We start from the raw sequence: 12,090 nt of genomic DNA on the forward strand, positions 1-12,090 counted from the left end.
TGTGTCCAAACAACCTCGTACTATTATTATAGCTCGTACTATAGTGTAGTATCAGCAGCACCAGCTTTTCCAATCACTAATCTCGTCATTCCAAAATATTTTAAACGCACTTTTAGTTTTTTTCCAATTTATTGAAGAAGAAAAAACGAAAGAACTGAAGCAAGTAACAGAAAAAGTAAAATTTAACTCACAACAGAAAACCAAAAATGAAAAAAGTAAAAGGAAATTATTGATTCGACCAATCTTGTCTACCAATCTTGCTCGTCACTATTATCATCGGTCTGGTCATCATCATCATTGTCGTCGTCATCATCGTTGGCGTTGCGGGTTTCACCTCTACGTTGTGGATATGTGTATGTTACAGTCCGCTGACGACTTTTCGCGTGTTTTAGCCAGTCAGCCATATAACTTTGGTATTGATCCCTTTTGTATTTTTTGAAGTGAGCAGCGATGACTCCGAAAATGAAATTGTTGATTGATGTTAGTTTTTTGAAGGCCTGTTTTTCTGACGTCCCATTCCAGCAGTAGTGCTCGAGCACACTGTCCAGAAACAGATATTTCATTATCAGGCGAATGGTCTTTTTCGGCTTTTTAGTGATAAATTCATCAGCTCGAGATTTCTGGAGGAATAAAATAGATATCTCCCGTCAGAATATTTTTGAAATAAAAATTCCATTTTGGTTAGGACCAATTTTACATTAGTTCCCTAATGCATTAAGCTCGGATGGTATTTAAGAGAATTCAGAATTCAACATTCTTACTGAAATTTAAAGAATTTTCGGGAATGTAAATACCAAAAATAGGTACTGGCCTCGGTTCATTCCTGTGATTTTACCTTTTTAACCTTGCACTTTTGGAGGGCTTGGTGGAGTATAAGTTGTAAGAAAATTAGTTATTACCAATCGTAGTTTAAGGTCCAGGTTCGTTCTTAAATTCCACTCTAATTTTTCAACTCCCCGCAGACGCCGAACTGGAAAATTCTCATCCAAATCTTCAAAGTCATCTTCAACAAGAGGGACTGGGTTTACGGGATGTACCTCAGGCCGGACAGGTTCCAGATCTTTCTTTTGTCCCAGATTTGGATTACGACCTTGTGTTTGGAACAAATCATTAACAAGATTGTCATGTTTTACAATCATTTTAGCCTCAAATAAGACTTGTCGCTCTTCCTGTTTCTTTTGTGCGTTCTTCAACTCATTCAGACTTCTTAACACAGTTTCTTCAAAGGTGGCACTGCGATGCATGTTAGACGAGGAACCCTGTGTTATTAAATCATTTTCGAGTATGATGGGAATTGCAAAGAAACCTTTATTTTTGTTAATGAACGTTTGACTAGAGCGAGAAAGAAATTATTTTATACGGCAAAGCTATTCAAAAGTGCAAACAACTTTAAGTATTTATGGACAAGCAAGGGAAAAATATATCTGAGGAAGAATGATGGTTGTCAGGCGATTAACGTAAATTTTTACACCAATTTTGACAGGCTTCATGGAAGTGATTAGCTTCATTACATGCATTCGATCGTTTCATGTTGATTTTTCGTTGAATTTGTTTTTGAATTTTATTTTTTTTTTATTTTTTTTTATTTTTTGTTTATTCTTTTCTGAAATTATTTTTTGAATTTTCACAACACTCACTATGAGTTCCATCGGTGAATTACCGATATTTCTGAACAACGAATTTGATAGTGTAACGAAATTTTGTAAGTCGTCCGCTGCTCTGATAGACGGACTACGTGTTTTTCAAGTAAATTTTAGAAGCATAAAAGATTTGAATCGGTTCGACTTGTTTGTAAGCTTCGTGGGAAAATTTCCCAGTATCTATGATGTGATTATTATTGGAGAATCCTGGATAGGAGTTGATGAAGAAGATCTTTACGTTTTGCCGGGCTATAACGCTTGTTTTGCGTCTAAAAATGGCTTTGGTGGTGGCTTAGCTGTCTTTGTTCTGGACAGTTTGAGTTTTTCGGTTGATGAGATCGTCAGTACTTCCTTTTTTTCCATTTCTTTGACTGTTCGTTTGCCGGCGAACGACATAGCTTCTAAGTTTAAGATTCATTCCTACTACAGGCCTCCTGTTGAATCTAATGCAGATGAGTTTCTTGACCACTTGGCAAAAGCCATTGATGAAGATAAGTTCGGTATGATAGCAGGCGATTTAAACATTGACATGTTGAGTAACAGTCTTCGCCGTGTGTCTTCAGTCAAACGACGCTATGCCAACATTTTGGAGAGTTGTAACTATGCCATTGGTAATAACAAGGTGACTAGGCCACAAAGTAAGACGATGCTAGACCATGCAGTTTTTAATTGTGACAAGGCTGTCACCTTCCACTGTGCAACTATTGCACATCAATACAGTGACCACAACGTCGTTATCTCTACTGTGCCACTCCCGGCAAGTGACAAGTATGTCTATGTCACCAAAACTGTCACCGATTATGATAAAGTCACTGCTAAACTTTCACAGCTTTATGATCCGGCAGCTTTGCCTCAGTCGGATGATGTCAATGTGCTTTATTCTTTCTTTTCTTCTTCTTTCAAATCAACGGTTTCCCAATACTCCTGCGCCAGGAAACTTAGGGTTAAAAGAAAGCACTTGAACTGTCCGTTTATGAATGAACACCTTGAGTATTTGACTCGAAAGATTGGTAACTTGAGGAGAAAGATTAAGAAGAAGCGTCGTTCGCGGCTCGATTTCTCTCACCTAGACAGCAAACTTGAAGTACTGAAGGTTGAATTTGAGAGGTACCGGACTCAGTACAAAGAGTGTTATTACGAAGACTTGTTCAGGGAATGCGATGATTCCAGGCGCATGTGGAAGAATATAAACGGTCTATTGGGTAGATCGAAACGTAAAAAGCAAACGGTTTCTCTGAGGAGTAATGGATCGGCCATTAGTGAAAGCTTGGTATCTCGATATTTTAACGAGTTTTTCGCGAAGGTGGGTGAAGATTTGGCCGATAGTATTCCGGCGACTGATCAAGATGATCTAAATGAGTTTAACACTTTGACGGATAATCCGTTGTCCATTTTTTTTGACCCTGTGACTGACGATGAAATCGTGGCGATTATTGCCAAGATGGAAGTAGACAAGGCTCCAGGACACGATGGGATATCGGTTGGTTCCTTAAAGTGTTGTTCGTCCGCGATTGCACCATTTTTGTGCGATATATTCAATCTCTGTTTATTCTATGGCAAGTATCCTGACGGGCTTAAGGTTGCCTTGGTCGTGCCTGCTTATAAAAAGGGTTTGGAAGATGAAGTAGGAAACTATCGACCAATTTCGCTGCTACCAGCGGTTAATAAGATTTTAGAAATTGTCATTCAACGCGCTCTCACTCGCTTCCTCAAGAGTTGCAACTTTTTCAATGTACGCCAGTATGGATTTAGGGATGGGAGCGGTATGCACACTGCTTTGTTTGAGCTGATCAATGTGATTAATAAGGACATTGATGATAAGAAGGTGGTCTCTGGACTGTTTATAGACCTGTCCAAAGCGTTTGACACAGTTGTCCACAAGCTGCTTCTCATCAAGTTAGAGCGTGCTGGGGTGAGGGGTGTTGCACACGATTTGATCAGAAGCTATCTGACCGATAGAAAGCAGTGCACGGTGTGTAATGGAGTCACTAGTCCGTTGGTTGATGTGACGATCGGTGTTCCGCAAGGTGGCGTCCTGTCACCTTTGCTTTTTGTAGTGTTCATTAACGATTTTTTCAAGCTGCCGATCCATTCCACTCCCTTCGGATTTGCCGACGATACGAATATGTTCGTCTCTTCTGCAGTCGTCGCTCAAAACGTTTCCGATCTATCCGAAGACTTGCGGGTTGTTGCTGAGTATTTCCGTTTGAACAAGCTTACTCTCAACCTGAATAAGACGAAGCTGGTTCACTTTCGCAAGCCTCATGTGAAGGTTGACGGTCAGCCAGTTTTAACCTTTAACGGCGTTGAGATTATTGTTTTTTCCTCGGTCAAATGTCTCGGCTTGACTCTTGATCAGTTTGTGAGTTGGGACGATCACATTTCCAATTTGTGTTCGATTGTGTCCAAGCGAATTGGAGTACTTAAGCGTCTTCGCTTCTTGCCTAAAAAGATCCTTCGCCTGATATACTTTTCTACTGTTCATTGCCATTTGACGTATTGTGTTGGCGTGTGGGGTTCTGCCAAAAAGTCATTGATTGAAAGGCTTCACGGTTTGCACAAGAGAGCGCTAAAAGCCACCCACCGATTGCCATTGAGGTACCCAACTGAGCGTCTTTTTGGCGAGCAATTTCCGAATGTATTAACGGTACAGCGTATGTACGAATACGCGGTCTGCAAATTCGTTTTTTGTTGCATCAATGATCTGAAACATCACTCGCTGCAGTTCTCGGACAATCTTAATTGCTACCAAACAAGGTATTCATACTTGCTGAAGAAACCTAAGATTTCGTCGAACTATGGTAAACGTTGCCTGCTTTATTCTGGTCCGACTCTATTTAATGGCCTTCCGCCAACGATCAGAAATTCACTTACCCTCAATCAATTTTGTCGTTCGTTGAAAGCGTATTTACTGACGCGACTCGATTCTAATTAAAGTAAATCAGCTGTAAACGAAAATCACGATCGAATAAAGAGCAAATATCACTTCTATCTGTTTAAGAATTTAATATGAAGATTTAAGATACAACCATCACCTCATGGTACTTTTCGCCTTGCTAGCTGTCCTTGTTGTCTAGATTTATATCAACTTTATTAATTTGATTTTATGTTAAACTGTTGTAGCTCCTTAGAATTGTAACGCATACTGGAGCTACGCTGTGTGTTTAATGTTAGAAGTTTTTTCTTGGAAATAAATGAAAATTGAAAAAAAATTGAATTGAAATGGGATTGGACGTAGCTTGATCTGTAAACATAATGACAGAACGAATTAATATACATATCGGCACAACTATAAAACTATATAACCGATCTTCGTGTTGGTAGACACGTATTCCGATCCTCGGGAAAACAGAACATTCCGCGTATTTGTATGAACCTCGACTGGTGTACTCGAGAACTGAGTATCAATTTTAACGCTATTACACTCAGCTTCGTTTTCGAATCCAAAGGATAACGGAGAATTCTGCACACTCGTCTGTACTTCGTATGGCGTACTTGAAAACTGAGTACCTTTGTAAATTTCAATGTTAGCCTTAATTACACAAAATTAGTTCAATTACTTAATTCAATGAGGAAGTTCTGAAAGAATAGTTGAAGACACTACGCTAAATTTCTTACATGCTTCAGGGAGGAAGCAAGTGAATTTTAGTATTTTTCTCGTAATTCTCAAATGCAAGTTTTTTTGATATCTTGTTTGGACGATTGAAATTATATTAGGCCATTTGGCATGCAACAAGAAAAACTGTCTAAAATCAATTTTCCAAACAAGATACACAAATAACTATTCCACAAGAGACTATTTAGTACTATTGTTGAGACTCTTTTACCCAGAAAATTAAGAAAAAGAAGAGTTTCTGTCAGTTTCTTTTGACAATTCATTAGATTATTTTGATTTTTGTGAATTTTATCAGTGCTTGATGTAAATAACGATGTTTCGCTGATTCAATGATGTATCTATTTGTATGAAAATATCTAGCTTTCAAGAGGCTAGAACCGACTATGCAGTTTAAGTAGACGAAGAACTTTTTATAAGTGGTTTTTTGAGCCAGTACAAGAATGTGTTTACAGAATATTACACTACACATTACGCTACAATGTACCTTTTCTGCCGTATGTGGGCAAGGCGTCACTATCCAATTTCTCTGGTTTGCCCGACGTTCCTCCGTATCCACCGTTTCCACGTACCAGTACCTCTTTTTGATGAGCAGTTCCTTCCGAAGATATACCATTTAGCTTCTCATACTCTCCCTTTGTTATGGTAGAACTTGGAGCCGAGGACTTCTCTATAAAGTCATTCGAAAATGAATAACGTACGCAAATTCGAGAAAAAACTAATTCCCAGACTTACTTCCAGATTTTAAATAGTTTGTATACCGGGGAGTTGTTGCGGCCTTTGAAGCTAAAAGTATGTACGTTATAAAGGTAAATGTGAACATAGGATGTAGGACGGTAATTACGTGCGGATTTCAAAGATTTCTTTAAAATTTGATTCTACTTTTGTCCAGTAGCTAATACCCTATTAGGAACTGGTAAAATGATTAGACATTTCAAATTACTGTTTACGGTTTATGTAGGGAATTACTGTGGATTTTAGGTTTTTGAAAGCACTGTCTATGATACTTGCTTGCTTGCTTATCATCAACATTCAACGCAGTTTTCTTGTTTCCTTCCTCTGAAGCGCAATAGTAAACGAGAAAAATATGAATCAAATCCCAAAATTAAAAAAGTAAAAAATTTAATCCTGTGTGAAGCAAAGAGCGGAAGTAGCTACGAATTGCTTCAGGACATTTTTTTTCATTTTGGTCACAGTACCTTCATTGATTTTGTTAATCGCCTCGTTCACATCGATTAAATCAGAGAGGTTGGCATTGACTGGATGGTCTCGCTTCAATTTTTTTCTTTCATTCTCTTCCCGGAATGAATTCGAATCCCTGTGTTTCGAATACATTTCCTCCACCTCTAGTGCTTCCTTAAATGTTTCTAAATTGTTTTAACATAGATTAGGTCTTATGAGTCGTGGGGCAATTTGGCACACGGTGCTAAAAGAACGCATTTTTCAACTATGTAAAAGGTGAACTCGCACACGATTTGTCAATACCAAAATTTTGTAAAAGGAGTCATTAAGTTGATGACATGGCGAAAAAGCATTTGCAGCAACCAACTTGCGTATGCGAGTTCAACTTTTACGTAGTTTAAAAGTGCGTTCTTTTGGCACCGTGTGCCAGATTCCCCGATACCTCTTATGATTACAAATACCAATCCAAACGATGACAAAACGAACGTCATTTTATTTTTAATTCGCTAAACATTTCTGTGTGTTAGCATGTAAAGGTGCTAGCACTAAACAATATCAAAATATAAAGCCAATAGGCGGTTTGAGAGTGCGTTCTATTTAGAACTTGCTGTACCGCATAAGGCTTTTTATTTTATTTCATTTTGTTACGTATCTATCTAGAGAATCGTAACAGAAACAATGAACGTTCGAAATTGCATTTACCGCATTAGGCCTGCTCTGAATCCGGGTAGTGTGGGATATTGGGATGAATATGCGTTTTTCTGGTCCGGAAGGCTTAAATATTGGACCCGTATCTTTTTTTAGAATTTTAAAAATAGTTTAGGCATGGGGAGCGAGGCATTTGTACAAATGTACGAAAGCGTTGGTTAGAAGAGTAAAAAAGATATACACCATCATTCTCCTCTCTTCTAACCAACGCTTTCGTACATTTGTACAAACGCCTTGCTCCCCATGCCCAAACTATTTTTTAAAATTCTAAAAAAAGATACGGGTCCAATATTTAAGCCTTCCGGACCAGAAAAACGCATATTCAGCCCAATATCCCACACTACCCGGATTCAGAGCAGGCCTAATACCGCATACTGACATAGAGAGCTTATATTTGAGAATGAATATGTTAGAAAGGCAATTAATGAGTGGTATTAACCACTCATATGTTCATTGATTTAATAGATAGGTTCAAAGGGTGTTTTTTTGTGTAAAATTTACGTCTCTTTCTTTTAAAGGCCGAAAATTTTGATGAACGCTCAGGTAACGCGGACCCTGGTGACCTCTTAAAATTTTCGGCTTTCGGATACAACAATCGCTTAGTATCATTCCTTGTTCTTGACCCATATCTCTTAAGGCTTGTATACCTAGATTTAGATCAATAGGCCGTAAATTTTATGAAGAAAAAGATCCTTTCATATGCCGTTTCATTTACGTTTCATTCAACATTTTCTTTAATATTTTTTCACATTCACAATTCAGCTTCTAATTTAGGAAATGGATGGTAAAGGGGTACCTGATATGACACGTACCCAAAAGTAAAGTAAAAAGTAGTCCTTTATCTCGTATAAGCTTCATCTCAATTATTCAAATAAATCTTTTTTTTTCACATTGAAATCACTTGTTATGAAAAGCTACGAATTACGTTCTAAGCTCAGAAGCACTGTGTAAAAAAAGAAGAATAAATAAAAGTTTTACCGATGTTGTCTCGTAAAACTCGGCACTTGTGCGGTATCCAATCCGGTCCAGGTGTCACAATAGTTTTTCGGTCGATTCTTGAACCTGGAGGGGGCCACCACAATATTTCCTTACGAATCCAAATGCCTGGATGACTCGTTACATGGAGACTTTCATTTTCTGTTGTCTCGGAAACAGAATACATTTATTTTCTGAGAAATTTTTCAATTTTCAACAAATGAAGTAGATGAGTAAAAGGCAACTAAATTGGTTTTCACTTAAGTGAATGCTTCTAGCATACTTCAATTGTTTTATTCAAACCAATGTGGAAATATTGAGTGAATTTTTGAATGTTTTGACTCAAAATTCTTCTGATGAGAATGTTTAGACTTATAAAATCGAATAGTCTGGTCCAAGATATTTTCTTAAGTCATAATACAGATATAATATAATCATCACAAAACTGCGTCAAATAGAGGATAAAAACAGAAAATTGAAGCGAAAATAATAAATAAATTTTTAAAGTAATTCTGATTTCATTTTACACTGTTCCAAACGTCTAAAATGTCGACAAACCATTTTGATGGGAAAAAGAAAGCCGTTATCCACGATATTCGAACAGAAGCTAAACATCGAGTACGTAAATTATATCTTAAAACATACTGCTTCGATCAAATACAAGAAGCTATTCCAAAGCATATTTTGAAAATCTTTAAAAAAAATCCATTTTAGAAGTGGAACACTGACAATAGCGAAACAAGCGCAAGCGAAGCAGATTGTGAATCGGAATTTTCTATCGACCAAGGTTAATGCTAAGAGATGAATGCGAAATTCTATGATTTTCAATTATTTTGTTTACTAGAAGCCGGAAGCAACACAGAAATTGATTCTCTATCAGAAAGCGATCTGGAAATAAGCGATCTACTAGAAGCGGAGGACTTGAAAGTCGATGTCATTGCGTACATCAAAACATTGAATTTTAAGCTTCGTAAATGGGCTGTTAAAAACAATATCAAACTCAACGCCTTAAGCGAATTGCTCACCATTCTAAAAGAAAAAGGACATACTTCATTGCCTAAAGATGCTAGGACTCTTTTAGAAACTCCAAAAACCGTCGAAATTACCAAAATGGGTTCAGGTCAGTGTTGGTATGGTGGGATGAAAGAGAAATTGGGCGAAATCTGTAGAAAAAAGAATTGCGCGAATCTTCTCGAGCTGAATTTGCATATCGACGGAACGCCAATTTATAAAAGCTCGAAGTCGGAATTCTGGCCTGTTCAATGCGACATCAAAGATGTTGAAATGAAACCGTTTTTTGTTCAAATTTTTCAAGGGACGTCCAAGCCTTTATCAGCGGAATTATTTTTGCGACCATTTCTAATGAAACTCACGAATTGCTAGCAAACGGTTTATCTGTTATGATGAATGGCCAGCCGAAAAAGTTTCATATACGAATCAATAAGTTTATATCGGACGCCCCGGCCCGAGCGTTTCTTAAATGCATTATTGGACATAGTGGGTACTTTTCATGCGAGAGATGTGAAGAGCCTGGTGAGTTCAAAACAAGGTTGCCATTAATATCAAAAATAAGCGATCAAGGAACAAAGCCAAAAATGCTGGACATGTTTGCCTGATTGGTACTAATGCTAAATTAAGAACCGACGAGAGTTTCAGAAACAAAGAAAACCAGCAACATCATCACGATTTCTCTCCTTTGGAGGAGCTTCCAATTGATATTGTAAGGAACATTCCACTTGATTATCTACATCTAATTTTGTATGGCGGAATGAAAAGACTTTTAACGTTATGGGTCGAAGGCACAAGCCTTTTTAAATTTTCTGATCGCGACATTATGGAGATTTCAAGAAAGCATGAGCAAGCTAATGCCACCAAGCCGATCGAAATTAATAAACCAAATCGGTCGTTGAAGTGTTTAAGTTTCTGGAAGGCAACCGAATTCCGTACATTTCTTTTGAAAACTGGCCCTGTTGTTTTACGAGGTCACCTCACTGAAGAAATGTACAATCATTTTTTGGCATTACACTGTGCAGTCACTATTTGCTGTAGCCAATCGTTACAAATGTATTTGCCCGTTGCCGAACAGCTTTACAGAACATTTACTGAAAAATTTGAGGATTTTTATGGCGTTGACAATTATACATATAGCATTCACTCAGTGATTCACGTTCCGGATGATGTCGAACGTTACGGAGTTTTGGACAGGTACTCTGCCTTTCCAGGAGAAAGTAATTTGGGCTACCTTAAAAATTTGGTGAGAGGAGGCCACCTTCCTCTACAACAAGTCGTAAAAAGAATTGCTGAGAGAGATTCATTAGAAAAAATCTGCGAAATTGAAGATATTGTCAACATGAAGGGAGAAGCACTGCAGAAGGGAATACTTCGCTTGAATGGAATTCGATTAGATTCAGCCGAGAAGAACGGATGGATTCTTACAAAGAATAAAAACATTGTAAAAATAACGAGTATCACCAAGGACGAAAGAATTACAATTCATGGAACTGCCCTGCTGAAACAAAATCAGGAAAATTTTTACGAATTACCAATTGCATCGAGTCACTTGTTTGTCTACCAATCGAAACTCGATTCAACGCCTATGTCCGTCGATTTAGAGGACATGCTCTGTAAACTTTATCGAGTTGAAACATCATCTGAGAAGTCTGTCTTTTTTCCTTTGTTGCACACAATAAAATAATCTTCGTTTACAATAGTACCGAGTTTTGATATAATTTAAAAAGGAATGATGAGTTTTGTAATTTCAAGGAGCAATTTTAAAACAATTCCGACAATTGTTTTGACGAATTTATTTATTGAACCGATTGGACAATAACATGCACGAAAAAATTTTCAACTTGTTTCCGTTTACTTCAACATCCATTCGGTATGTACCACTATTGTACCAGAGTTACAAAACTAATACACGACATTTGCGATATTGTTGTATGATATTTGTAAAACTGTTGTACGGCAGTTTGAAAAAGTGTTAAAGGTCAATTGGGAAAACTGTTGTACGACAGGTGGAAAACTGTAGCACCACAGTTGCAACGGTGTTGTGCGACAGTTGTAAAACTTGGTGAAACAATATCGTACCACTTTTGTGCAACTCTATCACTACAGGTGCTCAACTATTGCTTAACAGTTGTTCATCAGTTGGTCAACGTATATACTACTGTTGTACCACAGTTGTATAACTGTTGTACTACTTTTCAGATATTCCTGAATGATAGTTGTAAAACTGTTGTACTATTCTGGTTGTACTGTTGGACAACTATTGCACAACAGTTGCAACAGTGTTGTACAAAAGTTCTAAAAATGTTGTATGCACGGTGGCATCCACTTTGCATAACGAAAGGTTTACAATAGATTTACGGTGTAGCCACGATCGATAAAACCATTTTACAACGTTTGATAAAATACAACGTAGGTTGCTTTTTGCTTCTTGGGCCACATATGCTTAGCTGGTTCAACTGTTGCTGGCACGTGTGCATTGCCTTGTAGTGATAATACTCTACCTCTATACCACTCTAAACGTAGGAGAACCGGAGTGGGGATCTGACTGACTTTTTTGAAAATAGTTGAAAAATGTGAGTTATTGGAATCTCTGTGAATCCGTCCTTATAACTACAACACGATCGTTCGCGAAATTTACGTTAAGTGATTCTCCAGCGCCATTCGTGTCTGTGCTTAAATCGGTTGGCGTATTTCTCACCAGCAGATACATTCCGTCTTCTTTTGAGTGCGACTGCACTAAAGCAATGTGCTTACTACTTGTACGATTCTGCGCAGCCAGAATTTTGCAGAAGCTTCGGCCACTTTTGAAACGGCGAGAAACGGCACTTGCTTCAAATGGTGCTTCATGGACTTGATATTTGATTCCCATATACCGCCGAAATGAGGTGCTCTTGGTGGGATGAACGACCAATTGAAAAAAAAAATTTGATGCCCTTGTTTGCCGCATGGCTAATCACTTGA

At 37.8% G+C, this 12,090-nt stretch overlaps 1 protein-coding gene across 1 annotated transcript; it reads right to left on the bottom strand.

The window, feature by feature from the left end:
• Window positions 1-242: 242 nt before the first annotated feature.
• Window positions 243-1,275, bottom strand: LOC119073068. The gene is made up of 2 exons (XM_037178372.1): window positions 900-1,275; window positions 243-620 (listed from the first exon to the last, which is right to left on the bottom strand). The coding sequence occupies exons 1-2, from the start codon at window positions 1,242-1,244 to the stop codon at window positions 249-251; spliced, it is 717 nt and encodes a 238-aa protein (XP_037034267.1). The 5' UTR covers window positions 1,245-1,275; the 3' UTR covers window positions 243-248.
• Between the last annotated feature and the right edge of the window lie 10,815 nt (window positions 1,276-12,090).

This window comes from Bradysia coprophila, unplaced genomic scaffold, assembly GCF_014529535.1.
Source record: "Bradysia coprophila strain Holo2 unplaced genomic scaffold, BU_Bcop_v1 contig_126, whole genome shotgun sequence".
Taxonomy (NCBI): Eukaryota; Metazoa; Arthropoda; class Insecta; order Diptera; family Sciaridae; genus Bradysia; species Bradysia coprophila.

Bases quoted from the DNA above. Each gene is read 5' to 3' on its own strand.
- LOC119073068 (XM_037178372.1), bottom strand. From the start codon at position 1,244: ATGCATCGCAGTGCCACCTTTGAAGAAACTGTGTTAAGAAGTCTGAAT. The intron at 621-899 runs GTAATAACTAAT...TTATTCCTCCAG, and splicing joins TGGACCTTAAACTACGATTG to AAATCTCGAGCTGATGAATT.